Source organism: Aythya fuligula, chromosome 4 (genome assembly GCF_009819795.1).
Source record: "Aythya fuligula isolate bAytFul2 chromosome 4, bAytFul2.pri, whole genome shotgun sequence".
Lineage (NCBI taxonomy): Eukaryota > Metazoa > Chordata > Aves > Anseriformes > Anatidae > Aythya > Aythya fuligula.
The window spans coordinates 52,925,328-52,945,066 of record NC_045562.1 but is presented as its reverse complement, the minus strand read 5'-3'; the positions used below and the strand labels follow the sequence as shown (position 1 = coordinate 52,945,066).

General features: G+C 37.9%; 1 protein-coding gene across 1 annotated transcript in view; it reads left to right on the top strand.

The window, feature by feature from the left end:
- The window catches only part of UBE2K (ubiquitin conjugating enzyme E2 K), a 36,751-nt gene that overhangs the window by 15,544 nt on the left and 1,468 nt on the right, over positions 1-19,739 (top strand). The window contains exons 3-6 of the mRNA XM_032186051.1: positions 4,480-4,538; positions 7,109-7,191; positions 15,940-16,039; positions 19,548-19,676. Coding sequence (XP_032041942.1) covers positions 4,480-4,538; positions 7,109-7,191; positions 15,940-16,039; positions 19,548-19,676 — 371 coding nt within the window. The remainder of the gene's footprint in view (positions 1-4,479; positions 4,539-7,108; positions 7,192-15,939; positions 16,040-19,547; positions 19,677-19,739) is intronic.

The window sequence follows — 19,739 nt, the reverse complement described above, 5'->3', positions numbered from 1 at the left end:
GTGTGTAATACCTACTGAGCTGGCAGAGACACCCTTTGTTAAAGTTCCTTGATGACAAACGATGGTGGCTTTTAAAAGATTAATTTACTTTCAAATGGTATTTTATCCAAATTTCCCATGCCCGCCTACTGCAATTTGAGTTTTTAGCTAAACTTCCCTTGAGATATTTTTGTTTACTGAATGTTGGAGACAAATTGTTTTGATGAAGATTAAAACAGTTTTCCAAGTTTTCAGTTACTCTAGTTGCTCTGTGTCTCGAAGCTAAGATTGAGATGTGAATATTGCCTAGGGATCGGACACAGGCTGTCTGTCACTAGTCTGAATGATAAATTGTAATCAATTGGGGAAAAGATCTGAAAATTGTTGTCAGTATAGGTGTACATCCACTCAAAAGCCTCAGTGGTTGCTGATGAAAATCCGCTTGTCACAGCTTCACTGAGAAGGACTCCCCTTGGGATCGCGTCCACAGCGGCACCAGACTTAGAGTAGGGTCTCCCAACAATTCTGGCTTCTAAGACTGAGCAAAGGACAAGGAAACAACCTAATAAAGGTTGATGCTGGAGAATATTGGGCGGGGTAGAAAGTGTTGAAAGCTGAGGAGAAAGGAAATGGGTCTGGAAAGAGAGCGTAGAAAAGTGAAGTATCTAATGTAGTGATGCTCCCCTCCAGAACTTGAGTCCTCTCTGCTGTCAAGCAAGTAATGACGGTTCCCTTCTCCCATATCTCCATAGCCTCAGTTCATCAGTCACTAGGATTTAGTTGACAGAAAATGATGTCTGGAAAGAAGATAATTTCTTCTGGTTATAACATGTGCTTTCAATTTAAAAAGAGAATTATGCTGTGGACCTAAAATACGTGGTCCTTCTGGTAAACCCACTTGGAAGTGAATCCTTCTGCTTTGTGGAGCAGTTCTTTTGAAAACAGAATTGGTCTTATAAAAACCAAATCTTATTTACAAATGTTAAGATCGCAAAATTAATTGGGTACTAGGACTAGGATACATCTGAATTGTAGAGGTTTTTTTTGTTTGTTTGTTTGTTTTCCTCATAGTTCATACTCCTTGGGTGAATAGGTGTATGATGGCTTGCCATTTTTTTCCCCTCCAGGCCAGATTTATCTTGGTTTATAAAATGGGTCTTTTTTGGAAAATGTGTTGAGGGTTATTGGAGTGAAAGATGTATTCACGTGTCACAAAATTTAAAAAAACAACAACAACAAAAAAACTCTATAGCAGCTCATGAAGAGAGTAAAAAAGGTTTTAATGCCTGTCTGCAGAACTGAAGTCTTTGCCCACGTAATGCAGCTAGACCAAAATTTCAAAAGCTGAGCACTGTGTGTTCAGTGTATCCTAATGAAAACCAGCAATCCATGTTTAATGCTGAATTTGTTGATGTGAAGTGCACGCAGGCATACTTGCATGCATACATACGTGCTCTTATGTTTAATGATGAGGATGAAAGGACACAGTAAATATCCCTTTTTGTGGGGAGTGGGAGAGAATTGTTAAATATACTGATTGTGGCAGGGGTACCATGGGAAACAATGTGACCCCACACTTCAATCTGCAAGGCATATGCCCCAAAGGGCAAAATCAGTTTCTGTCAACCCAAATCCTGGTGTTTCCTGACATCTGTGTACTTTACTTCGGAATGTTAATATTTCTGTAACGTTGTAATTACATAAGGGAATAAATGCATGAAGCCAAGGGCTTGCCAGTGTGTGTAGTTTACATTTTATCACTAAAGCAGTAATGCATGCTGCATAATTACTAGATGATTTCCTGTCATCTGTGGTCTGAACGACACAACAAGTATTTTATGGAGAAAAGCTAGCACAGCCATTCGTGTCAGACAATTCCCTGCTACAGGAGGGAGTTCTAGGGCTGTTGAGAAGTGACAGAACAATAATATTTATCACTGACCACAACTGACGGGGTATCTGAAAACAAACTGCAGCTACAGAGTTCTTTTGTAGGCCACGCTGGGACATCGGTCTGTGTATGACTGAGAGGCAGAGTTGTTGACAAATTTACAGCTTTTATTTTTCTGTAAGTGTTGTCAATTGATACTGATCAATTTTCAGACCATGGCAAGACAACTACAATTCAAATGCTGTTGCATTCCATGTTAAAACACCTGTTTGGAGTGAGGACCTTTGAAAGTCTACGTTAATAGCTGCTGTGTTTTACTGGAATTCAAGAGCTTTTTTGATAATTTTTAAACACTGTGTAACCAAGGTATTAATTTCAAACCAAGTTTGCATGTAAACCATGGTAATAGTGGAATTTATAGTACGGCATTTCTTCAAGGAAATTTATTAAAACTTACTTTAATTCTATTGTGAGATGTCCTTTCCAGGAGGAGTACAGAAGGAATGTTCTTCATTAGTGGCTAACTTGATTTCAAGTATTAAATTTTAGAAAAAGTCATACAAATACATGCTCACTTTAAAAATAAAAAATCAGAAATACCAGGACACGGCAGTTAGTATGCTGTTCAATTGCATATTAAATTTAGGATTGAGGAACTGACATGGATTGTCCAGGTTTGTTCAGTTTGTTTGGTTTTCAAGCCCATATAGCTAACTGTGAACTTCAATGCACAGCAACACGCTTGATAAATAATATTGCCAACTCATTGCTCCTTGCAGTTTTAAAATCTCCTGGAGTTGTACATGTACATTCCAGCTGGAAAATTTTGGCAGCTAAATAGACTATTATGGAGAAGGCTGTAATAGACTGTCTTTTACAGGCAAATTTTAATGGCAAGCAAAAGAAATGATAATATCCAAGGTTAGGCATTATATTGCATTACAAAATGGCATGGCAGTAAAACTGTAACAGGGATTGATGAATTTCTGTAATCCAGCAGCAGTTTAATTGGTCTGGTTCTTGCTGAAAAATTGCTGCTGAATTGTACTTTGGTTCAAACAAAAGAAAAAGCAAACTTAAGGTTTGTTGTTGTAAATATTAAGTGTCTTCAAAAGTATTTTGCCTGTGCTGTATTGTAAGTGAAGACAAGCAATCAATTTAGAAATTAACTATGATAATTTTGGGCTTGTTGGCCTTGATGCTGTTGTAGGTTCTTCTAAATCTTTTGGAGTTACCCTTGAATCAAGCGAGGAAGAAACACTTGCAGTAGGCAGTGTAAAATACCAAACTCACACTAAGCTGTTTCAGGTGTACTGTGTTTAGACTTAATTATATTTAAAAATGTGAGAGATGTTAGTGCCTTTCAATATGTATTCTGGCACAGATTAAAAAGGTGCCATAGGCTTTAGCTGTTCAGAGTGTTTCTTGAAGTTTTTTTTCCTGCATGTGGACCTCACTGCCTATATTAAGACCATTTGAGAGCTGTTTTTGTATAGAGCTGTTGCAGAGTAAATCACTCTTGAAATCCTAAAGAAAAGCGATTGTAAATACTTTAATTCACCAAAACTTATGAATCGTAGCAAAGTATATTTAAGGATAGGAAGAGTTTCTTTCAGAACAGAGGTAGAATGGGGAAAAAAATAGCAAGTGAGGAGCAATGCTTTCAGTTTCTATAAAAGCTAAACTAATGTCTAAATTGGTGTATCTGTTTTGTTCTAGTCTGTTCTTTTCATCGTTAAACTGCTGCCTGGCAAATAATCTTGAGTGAGTAGGCAGAGAGTTTGAGATTGCTCCAGAAGACAGAAGTATTGATAGAAAGCTTGAATGTTAACAAGACAGTAATTGAAATAGACTTAGGTAATGATATAGTAAAGGGAGAAGAAAAAAATGTTTAGAGAAGGGCAGTAGAAGATTCCATCCTCAAAGCTCATGCTATTTTTATTACATGCTCTTAATTCTACAAACTATGTTAATAGCACTAGTATGTAAAAGTGCAGAATTGGAATGAGTTACCATCTTCAAATAGTAACGTTAGAACTTACTTTAGGTAGCATTGGAACTTCCTTTCTTCCAAAGTATGGTAACTTTTCTTAGATGGCATCCTTGAAGATTCTGAGGTCTGGAAAGCTTAAAATGAAATACAATTAATTTCAACTGTGTAATTTGGAGGGGGAAAAATTCAACCTTGTTGGTAGGTATGAGGCATCAGGAAACAGTCAAAATAATGTTTCATATTTACCCTGTCCGCTTTTGTGGCTTTTCATTTCATTGGGTATTACTCTTGGGGATGTTTTATATTTTGGTATATTTTACTTAATTATAATTCGCACATTCTGTTTCTGAAATAAGTAACTACAGGTAAATGTACACATTCAGTATACCTAATAAATATAGATTCTGATTTGCATAAGCCAATATGACTTTTAGATTTTGTTTATATTCATTTATTTATAAAGTATGCAAAATCTGGAAGTATCTTCTAGGTAATACTTCTGAGTAAATTTAATTACTTGAAAACCTCTGCATTTAGAAATGTGGGCTTTGCTCACAAAAGACTAAGCTTGATTAATACTCTGGTTTAATTTCTAATTTGCTTTTGTCTTTTGAAGGTGGAAGATATCAACTAGAGATAAAAATTCCAGAAACATATCCATTTAATCCTCCTAAGGTAATATAAACACATTTGGGTAAAATAGTTTGTCTAACATGTTGTTTTGAGTATTACTTATTTGCTTGTGTGTGTATCTGTGTAGTACTTACCTTCTGCTCCTCTAGACAGATGTTGGGGCTGTCTTTTCTAGGTAGAAATCACGCAGGATGTGTAACTGTTCAGTCAGATGTGTAACTATTCAGTCAGAAATACCCTCTGATTATTCTTCAGAGTGCAAGCTGGTAAATCCTGGGCAGCAGTTTACTGACGCTCCTGTAATTTCTTTTTGGCAAGATACAGCTTTCAGATAGTTCTATTTGATGCAGAGAGTATTGATTTCTGCCAGCCACACCTCAGAATCACTGAAGAAATGCTGTATTAGATAGTTGTTTGTTCTTTTAATTCCTTAATTACTTTAATTCCTTAATTACAATTAATAACTCCATAAGCTACATTTGGTGAAGTCTTGGGTTTAACCTGCCAAATTTGTAGAAATAATTAAATGCAGCTAGACATGCAGTTGTTATGACCTGCAGGACCAATAGAAATAATAATATCTTATTGTAACTCCACAGAAGGAATACATAAAATTGTAAAAGTGCACAAGGATGAGAGATGTGAAAAATGTTTAAATTTACTTGCATGTTTCTGGAACTTAGTGCCCTTCCAGTTTTACCGCATCTTTTTGTGTCTTTCTGGCATTTTCAATTTGTCTTTGCTTCAATCTTAACTAGATCAGAACAGTGTTCTTCCCCAGCTGTGTGCAGCTGCGATTTTATATTCCTGTACCCTTGTTTAGTCCCTTCTTCAGGGGTTTATGATGAGTCAGCAGGCTCCTGAGTTATCTTACAGCTGTCTTAGAGCTTCTTGATTGGCTTTCTGGTTAAGTCTGAAAGATTTCTTCGATTTAAGAATGTCCTACATCCTGTTTTTTTTTCACTCTAGCGTAGCACTGAGAAGGAACTAGGGAAGAGGAGGAGGGGAGAGATGTCAGTAGCTCTTAGCTCTTGTCCCTTGAGTGACTTCCTTGAGTCTGGAGTGAAAGACACAGTTCTTCTTACTGAAATGTCCGTTGGTTTCAGTTCTCTCATCTGCACATGTTCTGGTGGGAGCTAAAATAAGGAGGGCTGAAACTGGCCATAGACCCAGAAAGATGGGTCTATGGACCATGGTTTAATTGCTGCTTTAGGGCTTGGTGCTCATTGCCAAGGCTTATGGGTAGCTGTTAGAAACTGAGTGCACTGTAGCATAGTACTGCTTTTTCTGGAGTAGGAATTTGTGAATTGGAGGCCTTTTTGCTTGTGTCTAGCCCTGCCTTTCATCTGAAAGATTTCTTTATCTTGTTCAGAATGTGGTCTGACAGCCATTGTTAACCTGCATTCACTGTGAGAAAACACCCAGAATTTACATGGTGGGTTTTTTTGTTTGTTTTGTGGTGTTTTGTTGTTGTTTACAGAGTTGAGGCAGACATGATCTCTCAGTTTCTGTACTGGAAAGCAGAAATGTATCGCCTCACCTCTTTATACACCATTTTGTGGATTTGATTTTATCGTAGCCCTGTATGTACAGTATCTTGCAGTAGTACTTGACAAACGATGTGTCCTGTGTGCTTAACATGCTTGCAGATCAGGGGCAAAAGATGAAGGAAAATCTGTGCCATTCATAAAATGACAAGAGTTTAGGATTAAGAGATACAGATGGGAAATGCAGAGACAGGTGAAAGTCGGTAGAAAGCAGTTAAAATGCAGCTTAAGAGGTTTGAGGAAAATGAAGAAAATTCTATATATATAATCACAGGTTTGTATACATTCCTTTCAGAGGACAGCTTTGCTTCATGAGAATTCTAAAATAAAATGCTACTTTTAACTTTCTCGGTGTCCTTAAAATTAAAAAGGATTTTTAATGCACGCTTTATAAGCGTGAATACACTTTTTAGTGTTTAAAATGTGGACGTGATCAATGAGTGAGTGCTGAGACTGCTGCTGGAAGAATCTTGTCTCAGCTAAGAAAAATAATCTATTTAGGGTTTGGTTTGTGGAAGAGCATTGTGCATAGGAATAACAGGACTAGAAAGTTGTAAAAGTAGTGTGACCAAAGAAATTCTTTTAACTCCTATAGTTATCAGCAATTTCGCTGAACAGTGAGATCCAATGGCTACATCTCAGGTTCAGGGACCTGTTTCACAGCATTAATTGAGGAGACTTTCCAGTGTTTAAGCTAATTTGACGATGTTGGAAGATCTAAGTCTGTATTTAACTGTTGTTGGAACATTGGTAGTGTTGGAAGGTATTTCAAAATGACTTCTGGTGTGCCCATGTGACAGTATCCAGGAAAACAGCTGGGGATAATTTTGGTGTACTCAAATGGGCAGTCGTCCATTTCTCAGTAAAGCAAGGCTGTGTTGGATTTGCAAACCTCCTGAAATATGTCATATCTTATGTCTTTGTTCTGTTTTTAGCTTGATCTTTCCTAAATTAGTATTTTTCCATAATATGATTATAAATGATGCATTTTAAATGTTTACTTAATATACTGCATGTAATAACCATTTTATTTTATTTTATTTTATTCATTTTCTTGTGTTTTAGGTGCGGTTTATCACCAAAATATGGCATCCTAATATTAGCTCAGTTACTGGGGCCATTTGTTTGGATATACTGAAAGATCAATGGTAAGATTCCCTACAGGCTTAAATATGCAAAATCAAGTGTACCAGCCTCCTGGATGGGAGGCAGCAGCTCATGTTTGCATCTATAATTTCATGTGTCCTTAAAGCTTAAAGTATTGCAGTAGACTATTTTGAGTTGAAAAGAGGATCCTAATGAAATAGCTGGGTAGTAATTTTGGGAAGTATGAAGTACTGATATTAACTGAGTAGAGAGCTTTTTTGTTTATTTTTGCATTAGGATTAGGGTGAGCATTTCATTGTTAATGATTTTTATGTAATTCTCCAGTAACAAATGCTACCTGTTGCCTCCTGAATTTTGTCCTTTCAGCCTCCTGAGGTGTAAGCAGAAAAACCAAGTGCTTATCTTCATTGTGATTCTTGGCTTGTGCTTCCAAATAAAATTAGTTCCCAAAGAGCTAAAGCAACACATGGAGTCTATCTGGGAATCTAAAAGTGTAAAAGGTAACAGGTAGACAATAGGAAAGAGGAGACCACCATACTAATTCTGTCTCAGTTATAGTTGATATTAATTACGATAAGAACCTCTAAACCATTGGCAGTTAAATTGCTTGTCAATTGCTGACTTTGGTTACTTGTTACTGGAACAGCTCTGAAAAGGTTGCAATGACCAAAATCCTTGGAACAGATCTGTAAGTGTGCAAACTGTAACAGCCGAGCTCATTGTAGGTTTGTTTTTCCAAGTGGCACAATATGAAGTACATGCACCACTTGTGCTGTAGTTCTGATGTCCGGCATAAGAGTGGAGTTCATCTTTGTTTCTTTCCTCCATGTCTGCCCCAAAAGAATAGGAGTGTAATTCCCAGCTAGATCGATGCTTCTGACTTCCACAAGTTAATCAAGACCAGTATTGGTCAAGCAGGTGTCAGCTGGGTTTGGAAGAGAAACTCTAGAGCAGAAAGCTCGAGTTCAGGTCTTACAGTTGACACGTTGGGAGTACGCTTCTGTATGGTGATAAGATTATGTGAAGCGTGGCATAACTAAAATGAAATACTAAGAAGCTGTACTTGTTATTACTTGTCTTCTTCATTATTGGAAGTGCTTATTTTTTCTTACAATCTTGCAGCACTTGACTATATTTCAGGCAGTGTAATCTTTCAACGTACATGGTATATTGTATAGTTTTTCTATCACTAAAGCCAGTACTTCTCTAACCTACACGTAGCTATTTATCCCACCCTACAACTGTACTGGAGATACACAGTTGAAGAAACATTTAAGTGCAGTTTCCTCAGATTATAACCAGTTTAGCAAAAGGGCAGAAGGAAGGCTGGCTGGTTGATTTCTGTGCTGGATTTTTTTTCTTTGGTTGGCTGTTTTGGGGTTGTTTTTAGTCAAAATAACAAACTTTGGGGGATCTTTTTAAGAGATTGTTTCACTGGTCTGATCTAGAGCATGTGAGCCTACCTGGGAGAGGGGTTTCACTCGGGTAAAGCTTAGATAGTGAGTGCACGGGAAGGCATTCTTTATTTCTAGCAACAAAGATGGCTAACAGGGAACTGCATCCCAGTGTCATTAATACTCTCCTGCAAGGAATTTGTCCAAAGCTTATAAGTTCAGGGTTGTCTTTTTTCCTTCCATCTTTTGCTACTTCTTTACGTGCTGTCAGGTTGCTTTATTCACAGTATCAAGGTCTGTGACTTTAACAAGTATCTTCAAGGCTATCTGAAGCTCCTAAACTCCTGTGGTTTTTTTAAATGACATCTGTCACTTTCTACTGAAAACTTGGAGGAAAGAGCTCCTAGCAGAAGCAGAAGTCTTCCTTATTTTATCATATTTGAAAATAAAAGCGAAGTCACTTAATGGATTTTTTAAAAGACATTTTCTTGTTGCCATCATGTTAATATATTCTCTAATTATTGTTTCCTGTGAGGAAGGATGAATATTCTTGCCTTTGCAGCAGTGGACTAGGATTCAGGAGACTACACTTTGGAACAGGTCCTGGAACAGGTCACCTTTGTCTTTGAGCATTGCCAGACATTGACTTAAAACTCAGTCTTATCCCACACAGTTGCTGCTGCTTTAGGAATTAGGCAGTTAATGGCTTTCAGATGAAAGCTCCTGGCCTCTTCAGCTGCTGATCAAGCTAAAAAATGTAAAATATCAAAAGGCAACAGACAAACATTTAAGACCCAAAGAAAGAATGAGCTTCCTCTTCTATTTTTTTTTTTTTTTTTTTCAAATTGAAATTTGGCAAGGAAGACCAGGAGAGGAGATTTGACTTGTGTTCTTGTGATCTTTGAAAGTTAGGTCTTGCACAGATCACCTAATCTGTGTCTTAGTTCTGCCAATAAAGAAAGCATCTTACCTTCCATCATCAAGATGTGTACAAAATAGGGGTATCTGAACCAGAACTGCCTTCTGTGTATTTAAACTCTGGCACAGGGAGCACCAATATCACACCAGTTGTGCATCATTGAACTCTTCCTTTGTAATGCTGTCTTCATCTAGAAGCACTGAGGGAAGAATTTCACAGACCTTGGTGGTAGCAGTGGGGTAAGGCTGCTTATGTGCTATATGCCCTTTCCAAAATGATTCTTGATGTAGTGATCCCTTAATTTTCTAATGTGTTGCTCTCGGCGATTTTTTGTGTGTGGTCATCTTTGTTCTGTTTTTTGTTTTTTTTTTTTTTTTTTTTTTAAATCACAGCATGGTAAGTGAAAATTGCTAGCGTGGTGTTGAAATGCTTTTCAAAGCCCCAGGTCCTTTGGGAGAAAGGACATGGTTCTGGCTACATTCGTCCCTTCTTCTTTGAACAATTTCAGTGTGATAGTTATTGAAACCTGAGATACTCTGGTAGTTTTGTTCTAGAAGGTAGACTTAGTCTCAATCTCTCAAGTCAAATCTCTTAGTAACATGCTCGGTTTCTGAAGTGCCTTTGACTTGTAATGGTCTTAACTGAATAATGCTCTTGTTGCTGTGTTTTAAATGTAACTTGTAAATTCCAGTTTGTATCTGTGGTTTTCATTGAGGTCAGTGGGAGCTGAAGGACAGAACTTGGGCCTATGAGAATTTGGGCCTAATATTGCTTTTTTTTTTTTTTAAGAGTTAATAAAATGATATACACGACAAATACAAACACAATTTTCATGTATTTCTGTAGTTAAAACATGTTTCTCCCATACTTACCCATCCCGTGGTAATGATTTTCTATTCTAATGAGCATGGCTGAGATATTGTTATGCGTATTGGCAGAAGCTTTTGTCAGATTGTGAAGTAATGCCTTTAAATGTTTTTGTAATGAGTTTAATGAATTTCTTTCTCCACAGTATACGGTTGATGCTGAAATTCTCTGCAGCTGTGGATTTTCATGTTTAGATTTGTAAATACCTGTTGTGCCACTTTGTTTACAAAACAACTATTGTTTGTTGGTGGAATTAAAATTGGTGTATGATTTTATAGGAAGAATATCTTTTTATGCTGATCTGATCTGACTCCTGTTATGTGGTTTCGCTTAATGTAGCCTATATTTATCTTCCGGGCTAGTGCTCTATCCCTTAATTTTACTCTTAAATAGAAAATGTATCCAATACTTTTTGTTGAAATCTGAGAGCCAAATTGTTTGAAAGCTGTTTTGCATGCATCCCTTGAGCAGTGAGTATCAAACGGGCGTGTTGTGGCTGTGTGCTGCTACAAAAAACTATTGGCTGTTGTGGTTTTGACAAGCAAAATAAAAATTAATTAGAAGAGTGTGGCTGTGCTGGAGCATTCAAGCTTCAGTTTTAGTTGAGATGCAAAATCGTTATTGTAGGAGGTAATGCAATTTTCATGCATAGGCAACAACCAGTTAGTAGTAATCATCCCGGGCATCTATACCTGCTGGGTTTTGCTCAGGTTGTTTGAGGAACGCGGCCTCTTCAGAGCTTTGAGAGGAATGTGGAGAACATTAACGCTGTTTGAGGTAACTCACTGGCACCCTGCCATCCCCCCCAGCCCTGATGTCAAAGCCCCCCCTGTCCAGTCTTGCATTTCTCCTCTTGTTAGTGACTCTACAGCAGGCTTCTGCTTAAAGGCCTGATTCGCCTCCTCCCTCCATAAACCCTTGGTACAAATTCCCAGAGCTTTTCTCTTGGATCAACAAGTTTAGTTTTACCACAAATTGAATAAATATTGCAGATTATTTAATTAAAATTTAAAAAAAAAAAAAAAAAGCAGTTTCCAGCAACCATGCTTGGTTGACAGAGCAGAGCAGCAGCCTGCTGGCTGCAGCCGTTCTGCTGGGCTACCTTTCAAAGGTGAAGTACCAGAAAGCCTGTGTTCTGAGAGGGGTGTGTGGAGCATAAAGAGAAAATTATTTAGCCTTTAAAAATGATGGAAGAGGGAGAGAAGCTGGCAGTGTTTTGTAATCCTCTTAGGGCTCTTTCAGCTTATCAAAAGGTAAGAGATTTCTTACTTTGGGCGTGCTGGGCACAACTGGGTTGCCGTGCTTTATAATATTAGCATTGTGCTCACCCGCAGCTAAGGCTGCTTATTTTTAATGGAAAAGCCCCAAGATTAAAGAAAAAAAAAGGCAAGCATGTCCGCATATGATGTACAGACATCAGATCCATCAGCTTCCTGATTCACTCCAGGTTTCCCTTAGTGGAGTACGTTTCTGCACTTCACTTATAAATTTAACAAATGCCATGCCAATAGAAAGCCTGTACTGGGGAGAGGAGGTGCAGGGTGGGGGCTTTTGGTTTGAACTCCTTTCCTGTTTCTCACTCATTTTATGTATGTCAAGATATCTACCGTGCTTAGTGGCTAAGCAGTGTTTTGGGGCAGGGTCAGGAGTTACTAAGTTAAAAAGAACCAGAAGCCAGTAGTGTTACAGGACTTGTTGCAGGGCAAATAGGATGCTGGGATGTAAAAGGTTTACCTTCAAAGCTCATGATATATGCTGCCTGCTTTTTATATATAATTTATAAGGTTTCAAGTGAATTGCTGTACCCTTCTTGAGCACTGTGTTCCAGGAAAGACAGGAACCATTGGAAAAATCCAGACCAAAGCAATAAGACTGATGGCCTAAGCAAATGTGACCTTAGCAAACCATTTCAGCATGCCGAGTAGCGATCACAGTGAAGCACTGAAACAGATTTTCCAAGAAACTTGTGAGGCTCCAGTTAAGAACAGATTAGACAAAAATCTGTCAAGAGTAATACAAACCCGTGCCTTTAGCAAAGAGGAGAAGGGGAAAAATAATTTAAACCCAAACGTGCAGCTAGCTTGCATTACTAAAGGGAATTGCTTGAACTTGATGATAGCATGTTGGTGCATAAATCCACACCTAGAAATGAGCTTCAAGTAGAAGAGGAGTTGGAAATCTTTTTTCTTCAGAACTATGTTCCTTAAAAATAAGCCTTTGAGGAACACTGGAAAAGGCAGATGATGGCTTTCAGTTGCAAGTTGGTCTTAAGGAAAATCCTCACAACTTTTTTTGCAGCACATTCTTTGTAGCTTGTGGGCCACGGATTTTGTGTGCCTGTGTGTTTTCTTGTTTGTTGTGTTTGTTTTTTTTTGTGCCACTGTCAGCCTAGATTTTACTCCAGAACTGATGATGACAATCGTTTCTGCTCTTTGCTAATGAGGAACAGGTCCTGCTTCTCCAGTGTCTGTGAATGTAATTCTGCACAGTCATCTCTATTTGCTTTATTCTCCCCAGAGAAAGTAATGGGAAGAAAGAAGAGGACTTTTTTAAGGAAATGGGGGAATAAGAATCTATTTTTAGCTGTCCCTCCAATTTCTTCTGGGAATCTTAATTTGTTTCTGAAAAATTAAGTCTAAACTATATAAGTACGAAGTCTTTTTTTTTTAAGCTTTGATCAGGAAAGCCAATGGATGTCCTCAAGGTAGAAAATGTTAAATGAGTATATGACAGCTACACTAAATATGTCAGATTTTCTTTACTGTTAATCATAAACCTTAATTTTCCATTTTTAATAGAAATAACCTGCTACAGTTTCAGCTTTTTAATAACTTAAGGGTATTTCTTTGGTTGTATCCAATGAAGACTGTCTTAGTATGCATGAGATGAGGAAGCCATTCTGGGAACTGAGACTTGAAAAGTTGTAAACTACATTTTTAAACCTTTTTACATATGTAGCTAAACTAGTCATGTCTATAAGCTTATTTTTTAGAGTTTGAGTTGTGAGTTAGCATATAGCCATCTGTATATCCAAATGGATGAGGTATTTATTTTTATTACTCATTTTGAAATCGGAATGTCAGAACAGAAGTTCAAATCCCAGTATGATTTATATAAAAATCTACAAACATAACAGATGAGCGAGGACTGGAAGGGCCTACCAGGCTTGAAAACCAGAGACTGCTGGAGCCACCACAGGACTTATTCTAGCTGTTCATGGCACTTTTTGTCCTAAGTAAACCTGCTGCCCCCCAGATCTATCATTTCTAGTCCTAAAAGGTACAGTGCGGATAGAAGTAAATAGCTTGTAAAAGTGCTGCTGAAACCCCTTTCTTGAGACTTACTCCAGTTTTACTAATGGTAGTATTTCCAGACACCTCTGAAGTAGGAATTGTGTAAAGGGAAGTCCAGAACAGCTTTAATTTGGTGAAAGTAATTACAGCATCGGTTATAGATGAGAGATACTTAATGTGAAGTCTTTCCTGAGAATGACACTGAGCAGCACAATGAAATAACTGGGCAAAAAACAACTTTGGGCTGTGGTAGTTTCTGAAATTCCGTGCATAAAAATAAAAATTATGTCCCTTTTGAGCTTTGGCCTGAAAGACTAGTGGCCTGTGACACCTAGGTGCCAGACTAGTTAAACACGTTGCATTCGGATTTGGTCAATAGTAGCAGCTACTGCTATGAGTTGTGCCAGCAATACGCGAGTTAAGCAGATGAATTTCAGAATGGTATCGGTCAGCAGAGATGACAGCACAGGAAATTTTAAGAGCAAAATAGCACAGGTGCATGTGAAGCAAAAATATTTTAATATTCTGTCACCCTGTTTTTGTGTGTGTGTGAGATTTGGGTATAGAAGAACAAGCTTTGTACTCTTGAGTTTCCTGAGTTAGCCAGGTTCTCATCGTGCAACCGAGGCTGTTTCAATAACTAGGTGTTCTTTATCTGATTAAACATCTTACTAGTTAATCCCAAGCTTTCTTTGTAATTTAAAGCAGCATTCTTTGGCTTGGGGGAAGCATTCAGCTTGGAAGTTGAAACACTTAATCTTAAATTGACTGGAAGAGTCTGAAATCCTGGGGAAAAAATGCTTAGTTACCTAAAGAATAGGTTTGGAGGGTTTGTGATGGTTTTGTGATTTGTCAGAGTACAGATCTTGAAGCACAAAGGCTTTTTTTTTTTTTTTTTTTTTTTTGAGGAGTTAAGTCTACAAAGTTAAGCTTGAGGGACTTGAAGCTGATGTTGCGGTTGAATTAAGACAATATGTGCTAATTAAAATCTCTATCACTTGGGATGTTTCTCACTTGCATTTTGATGTGGAACATTGCACTGTGAAAGCTCAGTGTGATTGTCAAGCAGTTTTTTGTTTTGTTTTGTTTTTTTAAAAAAAAAGCTAAGTTTCTAGGAAAAACATTTAAGAACTAGAAATGCTTAGGGAAGAATGCCTTATTTGACTGTGAGTGACACAGCAGGAAAGCTGTGCATACACGTGCCTAGGGATATAATATTCAGGCGTCACAAACTTACTTCTCACATCTTACCAGCATCTGTTCATCAATATGCTGTGCCAGAGTACCTCGATACAGTGCTTATGTACTGGAAAACTTTCGAGCTTCTGGAACCTGACACTGGAAATAGACTTGCAAACTGTTTGTTTTTGTATCTGGACTGTCAGGTGAAGCTCCACCCGCTCCATCAAACTCACTGCACTTACTTTCAGCCTTCTTGGGGAAAAGAAAAAAAAAAAAGCAATTTTCTGTTGATTGATACTTCTGTTGATTGTGCCTGTGTTTCACAACTTTCCTTTAGCATTTCGTGTGCCCTAACTATCTTGATCAAATGTAAGAGGTCACATTTTCCCACTTACCCTTCTACTAGTTCTTAAGCAGGGTAAATAGTTTCCTGTGTTAGTTTGAACATCCGTCCCTGCTGGCACCACAACTGAGTCTACCTGGCTGCTCAGCTCAGTGGGGTCCTTATTTGATTGCCAGTATGCGCCAGCCGACATGGTAGATCACAGAGGTGGTATTCATTATCTTTATATTATTGTATTAGTAGCTTACTATGTAAACCATTAAATTTTATTGGGAAAAATGTCATATTTAAAATGGTACAATGCAAAAGATACCAAATGTGTAAAATTCCTCATCTGTTATGAGAATTTAAAATATAGGTCACTGTTTCTGTATATGCTATTTTGCTCTCAAGAGTGCCAGCAGAGGGAGCACACATGGGCTGCAGGTTCTGTACCTAGACTTTATAAGCAAGGTACTTCTACTGGAAGTAAGGAAGGACAACGCAAACTTCAGGCTAATTTTTTTTGTGTAAGTGAAATTAATTTTAAGCGTTTAAGGTCAATTGTGTAGGTCAAGGACCATTCTCCAAACACTTTAGAAAGCATTGTTAATGACAAAGTCCACATTTAAAACTTCATTTCAGTATGTATTGAATGGTGCTCTAGTTCCTCTGAGCTGCAGCAGTTTGAAATTGTGACATTTAGCTTTAAAAACTCTCTATATTTTTATATCTTCTGTTATAGGAATGTAACTGCACAGATGACTAAAGACATGGGATTTGGTAAAGTCATTTTCAAATTTTAATTTTAGGGCAGCAGCAATGACTCTAAGAACAGTGTTGTTATCACTGCAAGCGTTGTTGGCAGCTGCAGAACCAGATGATCCACAAGACGCAGTAGTGGCAAACCAGGTAAGGTGCTCAGCTGACTATGAACTTCTAACACGTTTGTAACCTTCCTTAACTCAGATCAAGTCCCAAGCCTTGGGAGAGAGAAAGGTTTTAAATAATCTATTGGAAAATTGCTTTACAGTAAGCATGAGTTACTACAGTGTCTTTATGACTTTTACTCTCTAGGTTCCAAAGTAGCAGTTATTTTTACAGTGTCAAGAGATTTAATGTCAGTTTTCTTCCTTATTTAGTTTGTCATGAATGTCAGGAGATAACACAGTAAAACAAATGCCAGTATAACTTGCCTTTTAAAATCTTTTACTATTAAAAACGCTTTTACTATTAAAAAAAAAAAAAGTGTTAAAGACAAGTTTTAACTTGGTGTTCATTGCATTTGGTTTGGCTTGTAGCTCCTCTCCTAGATTATTAGGAATATTGTAGAGCACTGTATTTGATAATGTCAAAATTTTGAGTAATTACTTGTAGCATTCAGTCCTGAGATGCATTTTATCTGAATGATACATCCTTTGTATTTAACCTTTGCAAGTACTTGGGATGACTATTTTAGTCACTAGTTAAACAGGTATCAGTAGAATTCTAATGCAATCAGCAAGGTTTGTTACTCTTGAGACAGTAGCAAGAATTTATAAAAATAGTGTTAACTGGGTCTTGTTCCACACCAACTCTACTTAAAATGTTGATTAAAGATAGGAATGATCATTCCATGACTTAATAGTTTGACAGTTTTCAGCAAAATCTCAAGTATGTATGTGTTGTTTGCCCTTTTTTCTCAGGGGAGAAGGGAGAACAAGGGCTTGGCTTTGCAATTGACTGATAATAAGGTTACATTTCAGTAACAAAAAACCCAGTCAAGGAAAAAGTTCTTCCATCATCGATCTTATCTCTATCTTCTCTAAGTCAGCACACTCTGGGAAAGAGAGACTTTTTAGGGAAAAGGAGCACGCACTTCTGTGTAGGATGATAGTTCATCAAACCTGTCAGGTTTTAGAGGGAAACATGGAGATGGGAGGTAGCCCAGTATGTCACGGGGTGGAACAGTTGGGTTAAAGCTACTCAAATGTGTATATTCAGGTGTAAGTGTAGAACATCTGCTTCTGTTGGACTGAACCCCTGTAGGCAGGGGGAAATCCTTGCAAAGGCCAGCAAAGCCACCAGGCATCCCATGCAGATGATGCCCCTGCACAGGTTTTTCTTGCCAGATGTTTGTCCTTGCTGTCACATCCTCTTTTCACGTAAACAAAAATCAGTTTTTTGTTTTTTCACAAAGAAGAAAAATGGAGTTTCCCATTCTGGCTGCTGCTACTAGAATTTTGTGTGGGAATCCTAACAGTCCCATAGAAACATTTCAGCTGGAAATGGTTTTCTCTCAGACAAAAGACTTCAGGAATCTTCCTGGACTCTGAAGAGCAATTTTCCAGGCTGCCTTTTAGGTGCCTGTAGGGATGTGTGCAGTGGGACTATGGCATGGCTGGTGTGGGGAGGATTCAGTTCTCCTGGTCCCTGCAAATATCTGCATGAAAGCTGTGTTAGCAGATTGGCCTTCAGTTATGTGCTTGTGTATGTCAGTAGAAAGTGATTATAGTCCCTGTGAGAGATGTGATGGTAAGCATCCAGATCCTCCATGTGGGGTGGATGGTTTCTCTTGTGTCCCCTCTCCCATCTCTCAAAAAAAAAAAAAAAAAAATCCAAAACCCCAAATTTACAAGGAATTATTTCTCCTCCATGCTTTTACTTAGTGAATTTACTGAACTATTTGTTAGACTGCTAAACTGTCCGGGTCAATGGTAGTGTCCTAGAAGAGCTAAGCTGAATCTCCAGGAGAGCACAGTGGTGTTCTGCTTAAATACAGGTGTTTTTGTTTTAAGTACAGCAACATAATTGACTGTGATTCCTGATACAGAGACATCAGTGAAGGTGCCTGTAGGCTTCTCAGTTCAGGGAGAAGCTGGATTATTTACAGATAACTAAAGCAGTTTTATTTATAGAACAGTGAAAGCTAGTTCTGAATAAAGTGTGGTTATGCAAACACAACTTCAGTGCTTTGCGCTTCATCTGGTTGTTTATTAGGCTTGTGGTGTGTTCAAATATATTAAAAACAGAACAACAACAAAAAAATCATAATAACTTGGGGGGAAGATACGTTAAGAGCAGAAAAATACAGTACCCCAGGAGGCTACTGATGCTACACTTACTGCTTCCTTGTTTCTTCAGTTGTAATAAGAAATTTATTTCAGATTACTGTGTGTGTATAATAACACTGAGTTATTCCCAACAGTAGATTCTCTCCTGTTTGTTTTAATGCCATTAATAACTGGCTAGTAGCTACACAGATTACTTAATGTAGGGCAGAATTAGTGTGAGGTGTACAGAGCACACAGTGCAGTGGGATTGGGGTGTGTGCTGTTGGAAATAAAATGGAATGTGAGCAGTGTTCTCTTGAAATGTGTTTTACAGGTTTAATGATCATTTACATGCATTGGTAAAATACGTAGAATGATAATAAGTTGTATTTCTATCCTTAAAATGTGTCTAAATAGTTTAATAGTGTATTTCCCAGTATTGTCTTATTATTTAGTGCTAAAAGTAATCGCATGACTAAGGATGGGAAAACATTTTTTCAACTGTAATGATTAAGGGGGAAGAAGTTGTCTTTTAATAAAACAATATATGGTTATCTTTATTTAAAAAAATCTATTTTATAGATGAAAGTTGCTAAAATGGGAAACTCCTCCTGCTTTGTTGTGTACCACTTATGACAGCTGACCCACTTTCTTGTCTTTGAGTTCCTGGCACTGGCTGAAAACTCTGCTCTGGTCCGTTCTGTTGTTTACCAGAAAACTTGTTAGTGGCAAAATGGGTGCAAAGTAATATTTACATGCCCTGCGTGGTTTTTATTTTCTGATAATCGATAGCTTGCGGAGTTGCAATGTCCTGTTTCTCACACATGTTCACCTATTTTTTCAGCCCTTTTTTTGGTCACGCATACTACCCTTATATATCCTTATTTTCCAGAGGAAGCCCTGCAGTAAAATGCTAACCCTCCCCAAAAAACTGCAGAACTACTTGCAGTGTGCAAAACCAGGCATATTTCCTAGTGATTAGAGAAACATGTTGGTGTGCAGTGCATATATTCAGCAGATGTCAACACAGGGGCAGCTTGTGCTTTGCTGCACTGAATGTAAAATCTCAGTAGCTGTGCTAAACACGGCCACTTAGCTCCCGATCGATGCAGCTGAGAGCAGTAACTGATTGTACTCATAAAATACCTGTAGTGCATAACTTAATCTAAAGGCAAACACATGAAATTAAATGCTTGCACAGGCTTTCTCTACAAGAAATCCTCGCCTCCAAGTTTCATTTCAAAAATACGGGGGTGATCCGTGTGAAACAGTGTTGAAGGTGTTACAGAAAGAATTACGGGTAGGAATCTGCCGCATCATCGTACTGTTTGCTTGGACTGCTGAGCTGACTTAACTTTCCCATTCTCCCCTCTCTCTCTTTTGTGTAGTACAAACAAAATCCAGAAATGTTTAAACAGACAGCTCGACTTTGGGCACATGTGTATGCTGGAGCACCAGTTTCTAGTCCAGAATACACCAGAAAAATAGAAAACCTTTGTGCTATGGGCTTTGATAGGGTAAGTATCTATAACTTCAATGTTCTTCCACCTCCACCTTCTTTGAAATAATCTTCTTACAAA